The sequence below is a fragment of the Lissotriton vulgaris genome, chromosome 3_1 (assembly GCF_964263255.1).
Source record: "Lissotriton vulgaris chromosome 3_1, aLisVul1.2, whole genome shotgun sequence".
Classification (NCBI taxonomy): Eukaryota; Metazoa; Chordata; class Amphibia; order Caudata; family Salamandridae; genus Lissotriton; species Lissotriton vulgaris.
Window position 1 is genome coordinate 661,957,538 of NC_141689.1, and position 23,252 is coordinate 661,980,789.

The 23,252-nt window shown below is 43.5% G+C and overlaps 1 protein-coding gene across 2 annotated transcripts in view; it reads right to left on the bottom strand.

Moving 5' to 3' along the window:
• ST8SIA4 (ST8 alpha-N-acetyl-neuraminide alpha-2,8-sialyltransferase 4) overlaps positions 1-23,252 on the bottom strand; it is a 511,314-nt gene that overhangs the window by 6,682 nt on the left and 481,380 nt on the right. Inside the window, exon 5 of one of the 2 annotated variants that reach the window (XM_086960965.1) lies at positions 2,874-6,337. In XM_086960965.1, coding sequence (XP_086817091.1) covers positions 6,055-6,337 — 283 coding nt within the window. In that variant the 3' untranslated portion in view covers positions 2,874-6,054. Of the gene's footprint in view, positions 1-2,873; positions 6,338-23,252 lie in introns of those variants that run through there. The other variant, XM_086960966.1, reaches the window with a different exon arrangement.

Consider the following 23,252-nt stretch of genomic DNA (forward strand, 5'->3'; position numbering starts at 1 on the left):
CCGGCTGAGGAGAGAGTGGTGTGGGTCGTGGGCCACTCATACATGAGGCGGGCCGGGGACGTATTCAAAGAAGGTGACGCGACTCACGCAGCTGGGGAATACGGGTACAGAGTGACCTTCCACGGAAGGGGCGGGCTCAGTATTGACCAGTTCGAATCTTTTGTCGAGGGACTCTTAGGGCGGCAGAGGTCACCGCCATCTGTAATCATAGTACACCTGGGGGGCAATGACATGGTGCCACTCGGTAGGCGAGTATTACTCGAGCGAGTTTTGTCTACCGTTAGCTGGCTGGCGAAAAGAATCCCGGGGTGCACGATTGCATGGTCCCACATGATTCCCAGGAAGGTATGGCGGGGGGGCCTCTCGGTGTCAGCACTGAACCATTCAGTGAAGAAGGTCAACAACAAAATTGGTAGGTTGTTTCGCTCGGCGCAGTTGCACAGTATTCCGCATGGGTGTATTCGGGGTGATCGCATGTATCTCGATGATGGGGTTCACTTGTCCCGGGAGGGGAATGTCTTACTCATAGGAGACTTCATAGCATGGCTAAGGGGTTTAAGGGAGCATGACCTCTAGGAGGAGTTTGTGGGGGGGGCCGGATAGCCGGTCAACTATCCGGCCTGTGGCGGTAAGGTCATGATCGGTGAGCAGTAATATCAAGGTCCCTAGAGGGGGGCGCCACCCACTATGGATGGGAGCGCCCGGGGGGAGGCGGCCATTGGCCCCTCCCACGGGGAGGCGGCACCCACTAAGTATGGGTCGCCCAGGGGAAGACGGCCATAGGCCCCTTCCAGGGGAGGAGGCGGCTATATGCCCCTCCTACGAATTTCCCGGGGCCCGGATATCCGCGACGGCGGATGTGATAGACAATGTGGGGTGTGGTGGGGAGTCCACGCTGCCTTCTTACAGACACCTCACACGGGTCCTCGGACGACCTTTAAGATGGCGTTGAGTTGAAATGGGGGGCCCCCAACAAGAAAAGGGAAATTGGAGTTGGCACAGAGGGTACAGTCCTCTGCGCGGCCGCCACTCACACCGTGAGGGCGAGAGTTTTGGTAGTAGGGATCTGACACCGGTTGCGACCTTGCCGTTGGCCCGTAATGCTAGGATGTACAATTTTAATTTAGAAAGTATGCATTTGCAGGATGTTAGACTCGGCTAGGAAAACCTTTGTATTAGAGATTTGTTAAGGTTAGCCAATGAACATGTCTTCATCGAAATGTAATAAATGAAAATTGTACATGATATGAAACTTTTATTTAATGTTTTAATTTTGTTTCATATTTTAATAAATACGGCCGGGAGAGTAACTCTCTCCCGCCTTCCAAAAGTTCAGAACTGCGTCCGTCTTCCCATCCTTGGGGATTGTGTTGGGAGGGGGTGACAGGCATCCCGGCCATATGGAAAGGGGCGACCACTCGGTCCCCCCGAACGTATGGTCGGGGCCCGGATCCTCCCGGGAAACCATTTTGGGCGGGGGCGTGTCACGGCTGGTAATCCCAAAGCGGCGTAGCCGGGGCGCGCCTTTTCCCACCCAAGAGGGGTTGTCCTAGACACCTACACTGATGGCCACGCCCAGTAGGCGTACCAGCGGAGGGTTCACGCCCTCCCGACGAGGAATAAAGAGAGCGGGAATCCAAAGAAGCATCCTCTTGTTCCTGTGCTTGGAAGCTGCACCCACTCGTTGCACGTGAGCCCTCGACGGAACAAGGAGCAATTTTGACCCACCCACCAGCCCCTTATGGCAATGTTAGTTCTGCAATAAAGTCTTTTTTCTCTGATAAACATCTTCTTCCCTCTGTGTTGCGGTATATGAAGGTCTAGTTTAATGATATGATTTCTGTCTGAAGGTACTGTTTTTTCTTGTAGCATAGACAAATATGCAAGTAGACAAGATGATGTTTTTTCCCTTAGTAGGTAATCAAATGTCGTATTTATTTTTGGTCGGGCGGTAAGGTCATGATCGGTGAGCAGTAATTTCAAGGTCCCTAGAGGGGGGTGCCACCCACTATGGATGGGAGCGCCCGGGGGGAGGCGGCCATTGGCCCCTCCCACGGGGAGGTGGCACCCACTAAGTATGGGTCACCTAGGGGAAGACGGCCATAGGCCCCTTCCAGGGGAGGAGGCGGCTATATGCCCCTCCTACGAATTTCCCGGGGCCCGGATATCCGCGACGGCGGATGTGATAGACAGTGTGGGGTGGGGGGGGAGTCCACGCTGCCTTCTTACAGACACCTCACACGGGTCCTCGGACGACCTTTAAGATGGCGTCGAGTTGAAATGGGGGGCCCCCAACAAGACAAGGGAAATTGGAGTTGGCACAGAGGATACAGTCCTCTGCGCGGCCGCCACTCACACCGTGAGGGCGAGAGTTTTGGTAGTAGGGATCTGACACCGGTTGCGACCTTGCCGTTGGCCCGTAATGCTAGGATGTACAATTTTAATTTAGAAAGTATGCATTTGCAGGATGTTAGACTCGGCTAGGAAAACCTTTGTATTAGAGATTTGTTAAGGTTAGCCAATGAACATGTCTTCATCGAAATGTAATAAATGAAAATTGTACATGATATGAAACTTTTATTTAATGTTTTAATTTTGTTTCATATTTTAATAAATACGGCCGGGAGGGTAACTCTCTCCCGCCTTCCAAAAGTTCAGAACTGCGTCCGTCTTCCCATCCTTGGGAATTGTGTTGGGAGGGGGTGACAGGCATCCCGGCCATATGCTTTGCGGCGATTTTTATCGCATTTGCGATAAACCTTGGTAATACCAAGGTTTATTTGGGGTAAAAATCGCCGCAGCTCAGCGGTAAATTTTTCTCTCTAACCAAGCAATAGCGATAATTATCGCTATTGCTTGGTAATATGCCCCACTATTTCCCTAAAGACGATGGTGGAATTAACTAGCTATCACACCATATGCTTTCATTCCCTGTGAAAATCTATCTGGCTTTTTAGTCTAGCCAACATTTAAATTTAGACATGGAAGAGGCAGTGTGTCAATTTCTGGTTTCGTTATGGTGAAATACAACTGTGTATCAACTATGCATGGGATAAAGTACCTCCTCCATATATCATAAGGCTATTGAAAATCAAAGAGGAGTTTTGTGAACATATAGTCCTTTAAAAGGTCATGGAACTCTGATTTGCCATGCTGCCATAAATATCTCCTTTCTGCTTATCACTGTTCATGTAGAAAAACAGATCAGATGAATAAAAAGTCACATTTCATTGACTTTTTTAAAGTGCAGCTTTAATTATACTTTGTGACCTGACTTTCCCCTGGTCTGCTGGCTCTGGCAGTGGCTACTGTGTCGTCAGAGCTAAACTGTAATACGTTTTTATAACTAAGGAGCCACGTCATTTTTTTGTTACAGGTGGCTAGGGCACAAGTCACCTGTAATGAGGACATTATAGACAGATTTAAATTCAGCGATTGCAGCCTCCCATGCATTATATATGATTGAAGTCTCAACCCATGGCATACTTTATCAGGAACATTAATGGAGCGATGTTTAAAGAATACATAACGGTCAATTGTGTAATAAGATCTAGTGTTGCCATTGAGAGGTTCTGGCGACAACAAAAACCACGAGGCCCATGGCCTAGTTGTTTCTAAACCCGAACCATGAAATGGCAATAAAAGACCATTTTAACATTATGTATTTTTTCAGTTGCATGTTTATTTTGGTTAAGCTAGCTTTAAAAGAAGATTTCCTTTAAAAAGCAGCTAACAATGTGCATGATTGGAATTCAATATTTATGTTTTTATTTGTTAATAAAACAATGTACAGTGGTAATTGCCTGTGAATTAATGCGATTCTGTTGCTGCAATGCTTGTAGCATAATTAGGTATTTACTGCATTTGACAGATAGTTGCCTGAGCAATAAGAGACAATTATAAACCTACAGCAATAGCCACACAATGAAACCCAATGTGTTCACTGATGTCTGTAATCAGTACTTATTGATCCTGACTGGCACAGATGGGTGTAAGCCCATCCGTGATACCCTTCTGACAGAGGAGAGTCTTGATAATACATTTTGGTGGTGACCAAATTACAGCAACATACTGACAAAAAATACACAAATATATATTTATGTTTTTTAAATGGTTACATTTCTCCACAAGATGAAGTAGAGCAGCATTCTGCATTGTCTCTGCGAACCTTTCTCTGACTTAAAATCAGAGGTTAGACATGTCAAAGCACCTCCATTTTTTTTAATTGCAAACAATCTAACCACCCTAGTAAGTACTTTTTTGTCTTTATACTGAATATTGGTATTTAATTATTTGTAACAGTGATCGTTTTCTGATTTGTTAAACTGATACGGATTGGTGCTAGGACGCATTTTTAAGGTGCTAAAGTGCTACACAATAATGAAAAGAACAGCTACAGAAGTCTAGTAACACTCACAAAGCCCACAAAAACAGATAGTTAACTGGAGCTGGCAGGCCTATCAAGCAGAGGAGTCCACAAATTGGAGCAGACGTCTTCTCTCAGGGGCTTCGTGTGGTTGAGTTACATGTGGTTGGTTCCTTTATAAAAAGGCAAATGTGATCTGAATTGATGGTATTGCTGTCATAAAAAGTACTACCAATTGTTTAGAAGAATGACGAAACCATTTGATAATTTGTTCTATTCCTATAGCATGTTATTTGAAGTTATGAAATATTATGCTATGTTAAGTACTGTTTTATTATGTTATGAAGGCCTGCCACGGTATGGCCTTGAATCGTGCCGCAAATACTGTGACAGCATATTGCTGCAGGCCCACACATGACATGAGCAGCTAGTTTAAAATTTAATTTCTTAAATCAATCCCTATTTTCAGAGAAAAGTTGATTGATCCCACTATTTTGACCATCTACACTTTGAATGAACAATATTAACACTGTGGTAATGCACTTTTATACAGCTTGGTTTGACTCAGTATGTCACCAAGCAACTGGCTGCTGTGCTAGTGTAGGAAATATTGAATAAACCTAGCTCTCAGATGTAATTGCTAAGCCACTTAAGCCCTCTAGAGTGAAGATCTTGCAGAGCTTCAAACCATCAAGAGGTCAGTTTCAGAGATAGCAACTTTTACAAGACTCTTCATTTACGCCGATAATGATGTTCGTGAAATGTCATGATATTCTCATCGCCCACAGTCGTCATCCCAGCAGCACAGCATCACAGTACAAAGTGTACATTTTATCTTCATAAAAATGCTTGTATTCTACAAAATCAGTGTAATCTTTGGTACCAAAAGTAAGGGCACCTACTTTGTATTTGATCACCTCCCAAACTGCACTTTACACTAACGTCCTTTAGGAGCACCCCATACTCGCTGATGTGATAAAGCACAGCAGATAAACAATCATGAGGATTTACTACAAGCTCAAGAGATCTACATTATTTTGTGTCTGGGTAAATCTTTCCACTCGTTGGTGCCAGTTTGAGGATGAGCGTTAGTCAATGATTATCAGACAATATCAGCTTTGCTACATTTGCTGGGGTGCCAGACCCCGTCTTTTCACACACCAATAAAAAAGAACACCCTCCACCCCACATTTAAAAAAAGTCAGATTATTGTACAATGTCAGACACAGTAAAGACTAAAGGCATTTAGTTGACCTGCTTGTTGTCGTGGCTCTACCTGTTCTACTCATTCATTGACCACTTTCCAATTATTTAAGCCAAATGTTTCTTTGAGCAGGGCTTCTATACTGTACATCCTCTTGCTGCTGTGTCTTGAAACAAGAAGCCAGAAGCTCTTTCCTGCTCCAAGACTAGAATACTTATTGACTTGTTTGGATCAAGAAAGCAACTCTTATTTTACATTCAAGATTTCCACTTAGTAAAAGTGGCACTTGCAAGATCCCTTGGATTTGGGATGCTTCAATGTTATAGCACCTTGCAAAGAAAAAAAATCAGCAGGAGCCGAAGTGACAAGCTTCTTTTTTTCAGCTGCTTAGTACATACTGCAAAATCAACTCCTTGAATTCAAGCCAGACAGATCTTCTTGAAGAGCTGCATATTCAGTTCATGGTTGTACTTCTTGTTTACTTCTATTGCTGTTCACATTTGCCTGTTGTTAATTTAAGTGCTCCTTTATTATGCAACATATTTAGCGTCTTAAACTCCAGAGGCATCCTATGTGGACTTGCGTTGGAAAAATACCTATACTTCAAATCATCATAATAGTGGTATTTCACTGAATTTCCATTTAAATCTTTTGGAAATGGCCAGAATCCATACAGGTGAATTTCATCACAGAATCTGGTTGCAAGGGTGTACATGAGAAGTCCTGTGCTTGGTCGCTTGATGTGCACCTTATTTGTCAGCCAGTAACTGCAAAGTAAACATGAAAAAAGGTGGTTAATATTGAGGCAAATGAAAGAAACACAAACACTTAATGCACCTGTACTTCCTACAGGATTGCCTAGTTATACCTTTGTTTGAATTAGTTTTAATTTATTTGCAGAGTTTAGCATTTATGACAGAACCTGTACAACAGCTAGCAAAGGCTACACATGAATTGAGGCGAAGGGGGGTTATATAAACCAAAGCATACTGGCTTGTGGACTGACAACAGCAAAAAGAGCAGAAGAACAGTCCTGAATTAAACATACATAGCATTAATATCTAGGTGAGTATTAGCTGTCCTGGAAGGTCAGGCTTGAAGTCTAGACTTTAAGGAGGGACCCAGAAGGATACTTCAAGGAAGATCAACAAGAGGGCACAAAGTACTTTCAGATCTATTGCGACTGAGTTCTAATGGTAAGAAGGAAAAAGATAAGAAGAAGCATGGGAGGCAGCAGACGTTATATGAAGGAGTTTGTAAGAGCAGGTGTAACCAGGCAGAGTACCTGCAACCAAAAAACAGGACACTCCTCAGAATACCCAGGATAATCGACGAGAAACTTCATCTGAAAGCATCAGGGTGTATTCCAGAAAATTGTAATTGAAACCCAGCATTAGGAAATTCATAAATAGGAAAATAAACAAACTATCAGATAATAAAGTAAAAAAAGAACAAAATAGGGTAAACACTACCTGTAAAACTCCTTAACCAAAAAACGCAAAATCCCTTACATTCTAAAATAATTATTTCATATATGATATCATTTTTCAGATATTTAGGCATTTAAATTACCCTTTTCCCAGGATATTTGCAAGTAGACCTCTCACAGTTGGTTAACATCTTTGAATTACCACTCATTAATCATACCACTGATTGTTAAGCTTAGTGGTATCAATGCACAGCTTACTAGTATAATCAGCCGTGGAACAGCCATCAAGCTCAACAGATTTCAAATTCTCTATAGATGACTCCCTATTCCTACCATAATTCTCCATAAGTGCATACAAGATTGTTTGATCAATTGAACTGCCACCACAAATGCTTTCTGCCCACATTACCTCACTGTCATGAACATTCCTGGGGAACTTGGAAACTGATTCTGCTCCACTATTATTCATCACACATACTTACGAAATGTTTTACCACTATCCTTAGCACACAATCTTGCAGCACCTTTTGCTAGTGTACTCAGGGCTTTTAACATAATCCAGTTGCCTTCACTGACAGTCATATCCTCAAAATGCTTTTCTTTTCATTGTAATCTAAATGGGTTTGCAACTACTCTTCTACCCAACTCTTCACATAGGCAAGTTTAACTTTAGTGGTTTTTATAGACTTTTCAAAATCGTGTTATTGATTTTATAAGTAGACAAAAAAAACAACAGGTCTCCATCAGTTACAAAACAGACTTGACATCTAACATAAGTCAGCGCAACTCTGGACCAGCCTGGGAAGCCCACATATTGTTGTCTGACCATCTGGGAAATAATAGAGTGAATCTCATGTTATAGGAAACTGCCAGCAGCCACTCATAAATCCTCAATACCATGTACTCCATATTTTCTCCCACTTCTTAGGGCTACTCTGACCCTCATATATCACTTTTTCAACGAGCATACACCAGCCCATATCATTCCTACAGTCACTGAGGAATGACAATTCTTTGACGAACCAAAATCTGCCAATATTTCGCTTTACCACTATTAGTCTCAGGCCATCCATAATTTCAAGTACTTCAGAGTTTCTGTATTTCCCCCCCCCCCATATATTCAATACATATTGTTTAGCAGAGCTGGCCAATCCAATTTCTGTTACATGAGTCATGCATTCCATATCTCTTTGCAGTAAGACTGTGCCCGAGAACATGATAAGAGAACATGGAGAAAGGAGCCAACCTGGCGACACCCTCTCAGACATATTTCTGAGTCACTCCTTCCCATCTTGAGTACAGTTACTCTTGAGTATTAGGACCTATGCAGGATATGGAGTTGTGTGAGTCTCAACCTAGATCTTAATGCCATGATTTTTGGGAGCCCTAGTTCCTGGTACCACCCCCTCTCCTCAAAAACGCAGACATCCACCTCCCAGTCCACTTTAAGTTTCTGTAGGGTGTCAGAGAAGTTATTCATGATCTTTTTATACACTAACAATATAGGGGGCCGATTATGTTGTTGGTCGGAGGCATATCATCTGGGAATTGTGACCAACCTGCCTCCAGTTGGTGGTCCCAACTGCCTAATTACGATGCGAACGGCCATGGTACGGCCGCATACTTACATTTCCCAATGGGAGCTTGTGCTACGGCCATAGGGAATTGGGAAGTTTTGTTCATCCCTGCACCGCTGGGCAGGCACTAAGAGGCGCCTGCCACGAGGTGCAGGGATCACACCCCTTGGCCTGCAACAAGAGGCTGCAAGGAGAAAGGGGTCCTGCTAAGAGCCCCCAAACTCGCTTTCTGACAGGCATTCCATGTCGGAAAGCCCAGCATGGAAAGTTTGTCCGAAACCAAGCATTGTAATCCCAACAGCGGAAATGCCATCCATTGAGATTAAGGGCCATTCTCCGACTGGCCGACGGGCTTCTGAGCCTGTCGGAATTCCGACAGAAGGGCCCATCAATTTAAAATCTGAATGTCTACTTTGTAATTAGGTGGTTGGATTTGAAACCAACAATGTTGGTCAGAAACGGATATAATTGACTCCAAAGTGCCAACACATCACTGTCCAATAGCACAGTTTCTTCGGTAAGTCTTCCTTTCCATCCCAAGTTGGCTCTCACCTTCCACTAGTCTTATACTATTGTCTTGGTGTGAGTGGGCAAATCTTTTGGAGATAAAGAAATGTCTTTACAGTACTGCAAAGTAGGGTCTGCTACCACAAAAGGCCAATTGAGAAGTGTGGCTCAATGGTTAGAGCGGCAGACCCTGATGCAGAGGTCTAGCCTGGGATCAGGGTTCAATTCCCCGCCTCGGCGGGTCTTGGGCTCAAAATTCCACAGACCTGATAATTCTCGCCTCGGTGCCAATTCCAATCATGGAGTCCCACTCTGGGCAATAGCCTGCTTAATCTCCACAATGGCCCCCACAACGCTAAGGATGCCTGGCCTCCACCTTGGGGGTGCCCAGGAGTGGACGCCTCACAGGGAAAGCCAGGATGGGTTCCACAGCGGTATTCATACAAGCTCCTCGAGACCCTTGCGGGTGAGTAGTGCGCTATACAAGTATTAATTTACAATTGGAAGGCTGAATAATATCTCTTTATATCCAGCAGAGCAATTCCTCCATGATACTTTTCAGCTTTAAATTTGCTTAGAACTATGAGGGGGGCATCCAACAACAATAAATGCATTTCAGCCTCTAGTTTTATAAGATCTTAACAAGAATGCAAAAAGGGGTGTTCCTGACCACATAGAGAAACCTGGGCAAGCACATCATTTTGCACAGGGACTTCCTGTCCAGACATGACAGAGGCAAAGCCTGCCAAGTTTGAACATCACTTTTAAACTTATGAAGAAATGAGAAGAGGTTTTGATCAAGTAATACTCCTGCATTCCTGGTTACATTTATGCCCCGATTTTGGAACCCCTCCATTAGAACAGGTATCTTGCAATCATTCGTCAATTTCAGTATTCCTCCTGTAAGGTGTGATTTTTGGCACTTGCCCCAGTTTATTCTATACAATGAAAATGTGCTAAAGCTTATCACCATTGCATTACTCTAGACACTGTGCATTCAGGGTCTGCCACAAAAAGCAGCCCATTGTCAGCATAGATAGACATTTTATCCTCCCAGGCATTATTTCATTTCAGGGTCCTAATCAATGGACCCTGCCAGATCCAGGCAGTCAGGGACCCTAGTGCCAGTGTAAACAATATGGGCAATAGCGGGAAACCCTATCTGTTTCCCCATCTTAATTCAAATACACACTCCATTAACCTTGACACTAGCCATTGGTCAGTTGTAAAAGAGTCCAATCCACTGCCATTTGAGGGCCGAAGCCCAGTCTGTCCAGCCCCGCAAACATGTAGATCTGCTCAAGAGGTCAAACATCACAGTGGATAAATTCTTTATTGTATAGTTAATAAAAACCATTACAAAATATAAAATACCACAATGTTTAAAAAGCAGGGAGTTAACACTGCTATATGAAAAATAACATTTATAAAATGAAGATATCATTCGAACTTCAGGATAAACTTGTGAAGGACCATGGCTCAGCCACATAGATAAAGAGTGCATGTTGCAGGTTCAAGTCTTTGCCAATAGCCCTCACTTTTTCTCAAAATTGGCAATAAATTTGACTGCTCTGCAGATGAATTGAGGATCCGCTGAGCATAGGAATTGTACGATCGCAGACCGACAGGTGCGAATTCCATGTTCCTTGAACTTGGCCTTTAGCCAACTCCGACGTTCCTGATTCAGAACAGGACAAATGCAAATCAGATGGATGAGGTCTTGTCTTCCTGCGCCGCATAAATCGCAGTCCTTACTTTCTTGGGGCCTCCATTTTGGTTGATCAGCCTTTGTTGGGAGGTTGCCCAGCCTTAGATTTAGGTATTTATGTTTAATAAATGGCGAGAAAGCGAGGTCTAGATAGGCTGCCGGTACAGGCTTTTTATATGATTGAATTGTTATCCAGGCGTGGGTTCGATGACTAAAGGTTAACTTGTCGTTGAGCAACGAGTGCCTGTTGGCAGCCTTCTTTACCACCTGTTTAAACGATAGAACTGGAAGCTTGGTTTCCCAAAGTGCTGCCAACTCGGTCTTTTCTATGATAGTCTTAAGTACTTGGCATAGTGGGAGTTGGGACTCTTATGTATTGCTTCCCACATGGCGCGATAGACCTCAATTTCCTGATTCATGCAGACATCATACTGAAATTTGACAGTCTCATACTTTTTCAGCAGCACTTGGGATTGCAAACCAAATTCAAGTCTTACTTGTGCAGGTGATGCGTTGTTTGGTAAGGCGAATACACGCTTGTAGACTTTCGTTTGAATTTTGTCCATGAGCTGTGCACTCTTACCATGAGGTAATACACTCCCGTATGCTATTGTTGGGAGTAGCTTAGCTTTCATTACAGTTAGTAGGGGGGTAACCAGAGGGCCTTTGAGTTTGGTTGCTACGTTGCTGAAAGCATGCAGCAGAGCAGTGCCCTTCTTTTCAATGCCGTTGAAGTGCGTAGAGAAATTAAGGCGCTTGTTCAGTTGTATCCCCAGATACTTATAACTTTCCACCACTTCCAGTTTAACGTTGTCTATTGTGAAAGTTGGTGGTGCTTTGTGGCGTGGGGGTATAACCATGATCTTTGTTTTCTTGCTATTTATTTCTAGCAAGTTCTGTTTTGTGTATCTGGTCAGTTCTTGCAATAGACGTAGCAAGCCTATTCTCGTCTGGCTAAGTAGAACCACATCGTCGGCATAGGATAGATGTGTAACACGGAGATTGCCTAGCCGCGGTGGATGAGCATTGGTCTGGTCAAGGCTTGCTGTTAAGTCGGCCATAAATAAATAAAAAAGGTGGGGGGCCAACACGCAGCCTTGTTTTAGTCCATCAAAGGTACTGATCTTCCTAGACTACTAGTGTTTGCTTTTGTGTGCCCCATCTCACCCCAAACCCCCCATATTGGTGGCAGAGGTTAAGCCTTGTTCAACTGTTTGGCTTAAAATCAGATTGAACTGGTTGTCTCAGGGTCAGTATCTTCCTGCAAAGCAAGAGGGTGTTCTATGTTCAGTACCTCCACTTCAAGCCTTTCCATTCACTCCCTCTTTTTTCCCCTTTTGTCTCCTCACTACAGGCTTGTATGCCTCTCTCTGTGTGATTGCAGAGTATACTGCTTCATTATTTTCTGTTAAGTTTTGAACAGAACCTGTACTAAGCCCCTTCAGTCTCTCCCTTTTTCAGGGGTTAATGGTCCACTCCCTCCCAGTCCTGCCAGCTCTAACACTCAAATCTACCCAAATAGGTGAATAGTCTGAAATTACCCTTGTCAGGTGTCTACCCTCAGTAAAAGAGCTCACATGCAGTCACTTTGTTAGAAGATAATCTATTTGCGAAGAGCTGCTATGGGCACCTGTGTAAAACATGTATGGATTTTCCAAGGGGTTATAGAACCTCCATAGGCCAATTAAGGGTAGCAAATCTTGGAATTCCAGTAAGGGCCAAAGCCTCCCCCACATTCCTCTTGGATTTCCTCCATCTCATTCTTCATTGGCCGCTGCATTTAAATCACCACCAAGTGTCAAAATACCGAAGTGGTGTTGTAACAATAGTGAGCCTATATCTGAAAGGGCTGAAGTGTGCAGGCTAGGTGGGATGCATACTGAGCAAAAGCTCAATGTCCACCACTCCCACTGCCCAGTATGTGTAACGTACAACTCCTGGGCATCTACCCATGCTAGGCAGGGGATCAAGGGTGAAAACTTGTTTATTTGGAGAAAACACCTCTGGAATCAGATGTGTAGCCCGATTACGCAAGCATCTTATATCAGTATCTATCGAGTGCTTTACAGTCATTACCTTTTAAGTGGGATTTCTGTATCAGGACAGCACATGGGGTGTCTTCTCTAAGCTACTGTGAAACCACACCTTGTTTGATCCTGCTGACCAGGTAATTCACTTTCCAGGATAGCATTTTTCTGAGTTCCAAAAGGACATTTGTGAGAAATTTGGGTGTTGGTTGGCTAGGGGGTGAGCCCTGGTCAAGCAGCAACCAAAATCCTTGTCAGGGTGAAGCACAAGCCAATCCTAAATTAACCTTTGCTCAACCCTCTGGTAGCTTGGCATAGAGCAATCAGGTCTAACTTAGAGACACAGGAACCGAAGTAAAGTGAAAACACCACACAAAATGGATCCCACAGCAAGTTAGAAAAACAAAACTGTCTTTAATAAAGAAAACAAGACCAAAACGTCATTAATCCAATCAGTAGAACCAGAGATATGCAATTTCAAAGATTTTAGGGAAAAAGCACAAAGCGCCAACTGTGGATATCTGATTGCACTGGACCGAGATAAAATCACAAGATAAGGGTGACCATGGTGGAGCACAGGCCAGCTACAGGGACCCAGCTTGTGGGTCGCTGTAGTACCTTAAATCCTGGTTTGTGGAGCACTGCGAGGATCCACGCCGAAGATGTGTCAAATCAAGGCATTGGTTCTGAGATGTGGCGATGCTGCAATGCAAGGGCCTGTGTTGCCAATGAGGATCCCGTCGACAGGGCCTTCGATGCACAGTCTAGTGTCGAGGATGTGATCCACAGTTGGAGTGATCTGTCAGTTCCATAGAGCTGTAAGGCTGTGATGTGGAGTGCGGTGTCATCATTGAGACTGGTGTGGACGAGGGATGTGAGGGCCTGTGTCGATGATTCATCATGTAGGGCAGTTCCAATGGTGTTGCGGGCTGCAGAGGCAATGTAGTTCTTTGCGACTGGTCTAATCTCTGCAGCAGCGAAGATGCATTGGTATGGCTGAGATTTGCACCACACAGCAAAGGAGATGCATCATTCTGCTGGATCTACAGAGGCTATCAGAGCTAACTAAGCCCACTTCCAAGGTTTCAGGATTAGGTGGCTATACTTGGCAAGGTAGAATCACAGATGGCAGAATCTGGGTGCCAGAGGAAGGTTGTTGGCAGCCTGTTATGTCCCTGAGGCTTTGGCTCCGGAAACCAGCCAACTAGCCCTTTGAGTCACTCTGTGTTCTGGATTCAAGAGATGCAGGTCCAGTCCTTCTCAACCAGGCAAGAGGGCAGCATGTCAGCACTGAAGGACTGCAGTTTCTTTAGAACAGCATTTCCGCAGAGTGACTGTCCTTTCAGCATAACAGAAGTCCTTCTTCCTGGTGGGGTATCTGCAGTACCAGAAGTGTAGTAAAGAGTTGGTGCCTAAGGTCCAGTATTTAAACCCAGCTGTTTCTTTCAAGTGGACAGAAGCTTCTAGAGGCATGCCTATGAAGTGTGCAGGTGCCCTGCCTTCCAGTCCCTGGCTCCAGGCTAAATATAGAGGTATGCAGTCATTTGTGTGGCGATAGGACACAACCTATTCAAGTGTAACTAGAGCTGGTCCCAGATATTCCTCCCATCCTGACAGTGATGGCCCATCCAGTCACACATTAGCTTCCCATTTTGTTGGGCTATCTAAGAGGAATAAACCAAGCCAAACTATCACCCACACCTAGTGATGTGACCCAGAAACAGGCTGCAGGTACCAAATAATTATGGCATGAAAATGCCAACTTTCTAAAAGTAAAATTTGTTCTAGAGCTTAATGTTCTAGACAGGAAGTGCACTACCTAAAACACTCCTACATGAGTGTGTATAAACAGTTCATCCAAAATTCATTAACACTTCATGAAAAGAAAAAACTTCATATAAAAGAAAAACATGAAAAAACATGAGAGAACAATATTATTCATCATGTAATATTTCTTCCATAAACCAAGTTAATCCAGGGAATGATGACAAGTGAATCGTTAACCACGATTGCCTTGATAATGTACTGCTTTGTGTCCGTGTGTGCAAAGTGAATCCAAATCAAGTGTAAGTTCCAACAGTCCATTTATTCTGTTCATAAGGAATGAAATAGCAGTTCGAACTTCAATCCCAATGCATTTCGGGAGCTGTCTGCACCCTTCTCCAGGGGATTTCTACAAATGACTTTATCAAAGTTTGTATCACAAAATTCTTATTACACAAAGATATTTATTTTCAAACATATCTGTATGAATTAAAGCATCAATTATCAATTAATGATAGACTTGGTTGAACCGGGAAGATCCCAAAAATACAACGTGAAATGTACTGAAGTCTGTTGAATGATAGAGAAGCACCAGATTATGGAAATAAAGGTGTCTAAATTCTACTAGATACTAGGTGAGCACTGAGGTATAGTAATGGTGACAAAAAAAATTCTTAAAAAGTGTCTACAAAAGTGAAACTGCCAAACGTACCAAAGTACCCTGTGAATGAAATCAAGTGTGCAGGAGAAAGAATATATAAAAACATGCTAATAATAAAAATCATCACTACGTGTAGGTAAAAAGCAGTGAGTACTCATATCTACCTAATTCCAATCACAAACTGTGACCAAAACAATGTCCAATCAATCAGAATCGAAGCCACAGCTCACTGTTGCTACGAACAAATTTTCTTTTGAATTGGCGGAAGGGTGGAACCACTCGAGGTAGTGCACACCAAGTTAGATTATCATTGAATTTTGGGTATAAATTTGGAAATTGATTTAATCTGATTAATTACAAGCTGTAATTAGTATCTTTGAACTTTCTAAAAGTGGCATTTTCAAAATTGTAATGTAATATCCGACTTCGCCATAAATTAGGATTATAAATTACAATCCAAGAGAAACTAAACATGAAATGGTTACCTGCTCCCATTTAGAAATTACTCTCATAAAATGAAATATGGTAACTCCAATGTTATCCAACCTTGCAATAGAGAAAACAAATGTAAGAGTTTTTCACTACCAGGAAGTGTAAACCTTAACCTCTTCTGTGCTCATGACGAGCTCAGCTGGTCATGAGTCACGGTGCCGCTGTGCTCATGACGAGCTGAGCTCATCATGACACGCGCGGCGCTCACACACGGGGATAGTTCCCTCGCTGTGCTGAGTGTTCAATTGAAACGGGCGTGGCCATGATGAGCTCAGCTCATCATGAGCACAGCGCCACTGTGCTGCGTGACGAGCTGAGCTTGTCACGAGCACCGCGGCACTGCACGCGCCCCTCCTCCCCCCAGCACAGCAGGAGAATTGGCCCCGCGGGGAAGGGTTAAAAGTACATGTTGAACTTTTTAAATACACTGCACCCTGCCCTTGGGGGCTGTTGAGGTCCTACTTAGGGGTGACATAGGTTTTACAAAGGAAGGTTTGGGCCTGTCAAAATGTGTATTTTTGCCTGGTTTAAAACTATACACATACAGGCTTCAATGGCAGGCTTGGGACATGTCTGAAGTGCTACTTAAGTGGAATGCTCAATCAATCCAGCAGGCGGGTCAAGAATATTGATTTTAAGGTAAGTAACATCGGTTTTTATTTTTATTATGTATTTTGTTATATATTTTATATGTATATTATGTCGTTTTTGTTGTTTAAATATTTTCAGTGTTTTTTAATGTATTTGCAATATTTCTAGTCATGATTAAACTTTATTTATGTAATTTTTATTATTTGTGGTACCCTAGCGGGCTGTGGGTTGATAGGGGTACAGGGTGGTAAGTAATTTAGTTCTAATAAATGAATATTAATTTTTTTATGAATATTATTTTTTTAATTAATGAATAATAATGAATTGTGTTAAATTACTAATTATTTTTTCAATTGTTCAATAATATTAATTATTTCATTGGTAATTAATTATGTTAATATATTGTAAATACTGTTTTTTATTTTAAATTATATGTGTGGGTTGAGGGGGTTATAGGTCTAGAGGGTAGAAAATAACATAATGTATTTATGTTACTAGTGAAGTTAATTCTTTTTTTTTAATTGTGAGTCGGTTGAGGGATTTATGGGTGTACAGGGTTGGAAGTTATTTAATTTTAGTTAATAGTTTGTTAATTAATATGAATTATTTAATTGATAATTAATTAGGTCAATTGTGTAAGTATTTTCGTTTTTGATTTTAGGTGTGTGTTGTGTGTTTTTTAGGGGTATATGAAGGGAGGAAATTATGAATAAACATATTTTATGAATTACATTTATTAATAATTCGTTTTTAAGAGAAATATTTTATACGTAAAATAACATTGCATTTCGTTTTTAATATTGTTTGTAATATTTTTATGACGTTTTTATTTAATGTTTTAATTTTCATTATTTGTTAAAATGTTATATACATGTTATTTTAAATATTTATTATTTACATTTCCATGTAGTTTTTAAAATTAATTTTTGTATTTGCAGAAAGTTTTGTTTGTTTGTAACGTAGTACTGACTGGTGGGAATAAAGTATTCAGTGAATAGCAGTGAATGTTGACCACACCTATTGAACCATGCAAACATGTAGCTAGGAGGGTGACAAGCATGTTGCCTGGTTATGACGTGAAGAGTGTGGCACATTGGTTGCGTTTCCTCAAATTAACCATCATACAGACACAGACTATGGCCCCTATTGCTCAGAGAGCTGCAGATATATGCGTTGTATTACCTTACAATGGGTAATTCTCTGTAGCAGGCACAATTAAAAGGTCTGTAACATGTCATGCAACTGTGGAAAAACCATTGGCAGTAACTAAACATGTGTGTGCGTGCACTGTCTTCGTGTCTGATGAGCTGCATATACAATTACTCATAAAGCCATAGGAAGCACAGGAGCCATTCCTTCTCTCATTGTTGCCAGAAATGTACAGAAAAAGTTAAAGTAGATAAAGGCTGTGAATAGTCGTTATCACTGCATGAAAACTAACGTATATATGAGGCCTGATGGTCAAAGTACTGGATTAAAAAGCAGTTGTTTGGTCTGCACAGTAAGTAATTTGCGATCCAGGGCTTATTTTCCACTGCAATAAATGTACTGATTCATTACAGCAAAAAGTGGATCTTTGGTAGTATTTGTAAAATGCTGCTCTAATAATAATAATGAAAAACTAAAAAAAGTGATTGGGGAATAATTGATATAATCTCAGAAGCTGGCAATTACTTTGGGTTGCATAGTATTGTGCCCACTCTGCCAGTACATGAAGATACCAGCCACATGCAAATCAGATTCGGTTATGCTCCAAAAGGGAGACGCCACCCCGATCTGCTAAGCCTGGTCCCCTCTAGACATAAGCAATGCCAGACTGGTTTCAGCCTAGATGGGTCTCATAAGTGAGATACATCTTGAAGGTATATGGTATAGTGAACATGCGCCCGTTGAGGCAGGATTTGTAAGTGAATCTTTCTGACTTGGCTGATAATACAGGACTGGTGCTCTTTAAGGGACAGATGACCTCCATAACAGACTGCAATATTTTAACTATTGGGATTGACATACGAAGGACATTAGGGGATAGGTACCAGTCCTGTGGACTGCCCCATACCCACAGCTGTAAACCATTGTTATGTTCAGCTGCACATCTTTAGAAAGGGGGCATTCTTATTGCAAGCTCATTTTTCAAACACATTCATAGTGGATCGTAAAGTGCTAATTGTGACTCACAAACTAATTGCAGAGTGCATTTTATACATTGCCTCGCATTTTATGGTCAAGGCCTGTGCGCTGTTGACTGGCAAGATCCACACGCACACATTTCTTTTGCTAATATAGCCCATGGTTTCTTACTTAGAGCGAGCATTTCACAGCAACATTTTTGATGTTATGTAATTTAAAATTAATGGTTAATGAAATTTAAATATATTTTATTCACAAGTTATTGTGTCAAAACTGCACATTTGTATACAAGTTTGTATGTAAAGCACAATAAAGGTGCCTATGATCAGAATGTATGCCATTTCATAGTTACTGTTTACGTTTGATCGGTATATATTTGTATGTGTGTATTTTTGGATCAAAATAGTCTGCAGTGAAGTGAAAATATGTCAGCATATGAATCTCTTATAATGGCGCTGGGTGGATATTTTAATATTTATGTGTGCATAAGTATATGAGTTTGTAAATATCTATGCATAGGTGTGTGATCCGAGAGATATCTAACCTTGGTTCCTCTACAGAAGCAATACATTGTGCCTGTGAATGTTTACAGGGTTTGAGTATTTTGTCTGTGCACCTCTGCTCAACTGTTTATTTATATCTTGTTCTAACATGTATTTTAATTTCGGATTATATTAATATATTTGCAAGTGTACAGGTGTGTGAAGGAGTGAGTTGCAATTATATGTGCCAAAGGGAATGAATGAATGTGTAGCTTTATTTGCATGTTTGGCACATAATTTAGATGCTGAAAGGTAAGCGCTGCAGTCCAGAAGGATACTTGCTGAATTTTAAAGCTATTTGTTTGCGTGATCGGCGCTACTGGGTCGCGCCTATTAATTAATTATTATTTTGCCCATTTTACTGCTCGTGGCTCTTAGCCGCTTTATTTTTAAATTAAATCGCCGCGCTGTCTGAGAGGGTAACGGGGACTGTTAGGACATTGCTAGCACCTAAAATCTGGAAACACTCACCGCTGCTTTAGCGGGCCTTTAGCTGCTTCTTCCTGCGTGGGGGACATCTTGGATGAGGTAGTGCCGGTTTGCGGCAGACATCTTGGGTAGCAGGCTAGTTGCTGGGTGACGTGTTAGGCACACAGGAGCCCATTTAAGACAGATAGGATTGGGCGCTCCCCCTGAAAGGTAAGCGCTGCAGTCCAGAAGGATACTTGCTGAATTTTAAAGCTATTTGTTTGCGTGATCGGCGCTACTGGGTCGCGCCTATTAATTAATTATTATTTTGCCCATTTTACTGCTCGTGGCTCTTAGCCGCTTTATTTTTAAATTAAATCGCCGCGCTGTCTGAGAGGGTAACGGGGACTGTTAGGACATTGCTAGCACCTAAAATCTGGAAACACTCACCGCTGCTTTAGCGGGCCTTTAGCTGCTTCTTCCTGCGTGGGGGACATCTTGGATGAGGTAGTGACGGTTTGCGGCAGACATCTTGGGTAGCAGGCTAGTTGCTGGGTGACGTGTTAGGCACACAGGAGCCCATTTAAGACAGATAGGATTGGGCGCTCCCCCTGAAAGGTAAGCGCTGCAGTCCAGAAGGATACTTGCTGAATTTTAAAGCTATTTGTTTGCGTGATCGGCGCTACTGGGTCGCGCCTATTAATTAATTATTATTTTGCCCATTTTACTGCTCGTGGCTCTTAGCCGCTTTATTTTTAAATTAAATCGCCGCGCTGTCTGAGAGGGTAACGGGGACTGTTAGGACATTGCTAGCACCTAAAATCTGGAAACACTCACCGCTGCTTTAGCGGGCCTTTAGCTGCTTCTTCCTGCGTGGGGGACATCTTGGATGAGGTAGTGCCGGTTTGCGGCAGACATCTTGGGTAGCAGGCTAGTTGCTGGGTGACGTGTTAGGCACACAGGAGCCCATTTAAACCTACCATTATGCTTACGCGCAGCGTATGCGCGCAGCGGGCGCGCCATGGGCACGCCGGAGGCTCGCCAGAGGCAAGCCATCTATGCCCATCCAGGACCAGACGGGACCCGGGGCCAGAACCCCTGGTCCGCGTATCATATATGGCAGAGGTGAGCTTCTGAAAATTAACTTGCGATGCTCACCACTTGAGGAGGGAAGCGAGGCGACGCTCCGACAGTCAGGATTATGGAAGGCTCATGATAAAAATCGTGACAGGGCTCTCTCTCATAAAGCTGGGGTTGTGCATTTCGGACTGCTAAACACACGCTCTCTCCAGAAACATTGTGGAGAGGTATTTACACTGCTGGAGGATGGGGAATTCGACGTGCTGGGGATCACGGAGACATGGTTGGAGGATTCCTCGCTACCGGACCTGGTGGCGGCCCTACCGGCAAGCTTCTCGGTCTTACATCGCAACAGAGCGGGAGAAAAAAGAGGGGGAGGGGTGGCACTTTTCTTCACTGACCGTATGCGTGGAGAAACAATCTTGGCCGAGGATATAGGCGGGGCGGAGGTTCTAGGTGTTAAACTTAGACTGGGGACAGATTGTTTAACTGTCCTGGTAGTTTACCGTCCTCCCTGGGCCTTGCCGGAGTTCCCGGATCTATTTCTGAAACTGGTGCAGGACATGCGCTCGAGGTTTGATAATTTGGTCATCTTGGGAGACTTTAATTATCACTGGGAACTCACCCCAAGAGAAGGGCAGGCTGGCCATATTGACGAGGCATTATCCTCGCTAGGTTTAATTCAGCAGGTAAGGGGACCGACACATGTGAAAGGCCACACGCTCGACCTAGTCTGGTCGTCAATACCGGTACAGGGACCGACAACCTCACAACCGTGTGTCTGGTCGGACCATTACTTACTGAAGGGAGATCTCCTGATGAACCTGCTTAAATCGAAACCGGCAGAAGGTCAGAGGCTGGTGAGGAAATGGAAAAACATCAATGGAGGAAAGATGGTGGCACATCTTTCAGCGAATTATCCTCAGACCCGTTCAGCTGACAATCCTGATGCCCTCTGTAGTAACCTAGAGGAGAGGCTTCGAAGTGCGGTCGACCATGTGGCGCCAGCACGTAGGGTCAATCTAGTGAATAGAGGCCGGAGGTCCCCTTGGTACAACGACTCCCTAAGGGAGAAAAAGAGGGTCGTGCGCAAGATGGAGAGAGCTTGGCGCAAAGCCTATGATACTAAGGCGAGAAGCGTCTATTTGCTTGAATTAGCGAACTATAAGCGGGCAATAACAGCTAGGAAGGCAGAATTCTATGAGGAAAGGATCACCACAGCGACAAATCCTCAAAAGGAAGTCTTCCGAGTCTTAAATGAACTTAAAAAAGTGAAAGAACAAAGGCCGGAGTTCACTCTAGAGGACTGCCAGAGATTTCAGAATTTCTTCACCAGCAAAATTGAAGATCTTAATTCGGAAATTGCCTGTACTCCCATACATGCTTGCCCCCCACTGACCACGTCGGCCAAAAAGCTGGTGGTTAGACCTCTGGAGCTTCTTCCCCCCATTACGAAAGAGGACCTGCCCCGGCTCACTGGGAGAGTGAAGTCGGGTTCCCAGGCAGACCCTTGTCCCCCTGACGTTTTCAAACTGGCCATGCCAGGAATAGAAGAGGAGGTGTTGAATCTTTTGAACTCCTCTCTAGCATCAGGAAAGGTTCCCACTGCCTTTAAGGAAGCAAGGTTGATCCCTTTGCTGAAAAAACCTGGGGCAGATGTGAAATGCCTAAAAAACTTTAGGCCTATTTCCCAGATCCCTTTCCTGGCCAAGGTGTTGGAACAGCATGTTTTGGCCGCCCTCTCTGACCATCTAGAAGGGAACGGCCTGCTGGAACCAAACCAATCAGGGTTCCGTGCAAATCACAGCACGGAACTGGTCATGCTGTCCATCATAGATGAGCTCCGAAATAGGGCAGACAAGAGGATACCCGGCGCCCTGGTGCTGTTAGACCTCTCCGCGGCGTTTGACACCGTCAGTCACAAACAACTGCTGTCGCGGATGAGAGACTTCGGCATCCAGGGCACAGCCCACGCCTGGTTTGCTTCTTTTCTACAAGGGAGGACACAAAGAGTTCAGTTGGGAGAACTGCTCTCCACTGCATCACCAATCTCTTGTGGAGTGCCACAGGGGTCGGCTTTGTCGCCCCTGCTATTCAACATATACCTCCAACCATTGATTGCACTCCTGAATCAAATGGATTGTCAGGTATATAACTACGCTGATGACACCCAAATCATTATCCAAATGGATGATGCACCTGGGGCACCAGCAAATCTGCAAACCATCCTGAAGCAGACAGCTAATTGGATGTCGCTGAACTCCCTAAAAATTAATCCGGACAAGACGGAAGTTCTACCTGTTACCATCGCTGGCAATCCATGGCATGATGGATTCTGGCCGAGGGAGCTTGGACCGCCCCCGGAGCCGGCAGTGGCTGTAAAAAGCCTTGGCATTTATGTGGATGACAAGCTTTCCATGCGGAAACAGGTTACCATGGTGGTAGGAACCTGTGTTGGCATGCTTCGTCAACTTAGGAAGATCGCGCCATTATTGTCCCATTCTACCCTGCGAAGGGCGGTTTCTGCTATGATCCTTGCAAGACTGGATTACGGTAACTCGCTCTATTTGGGCTTACCCCAAAAACTCCTAGACAAACTTCAGATGGTGATGAACGATGCCGCTAGGCTCATTCACAAGAAACCCAGGAGCACGCATGTGTCCCCACTTATGCGTGAGCTACATTGGCTCCCAATAAGGCAGAGGGTGCTCTTTAAAGGGTTATGCATTGCACATAAATCCCTTTACGGTAAGGCACCAAGTTACATCA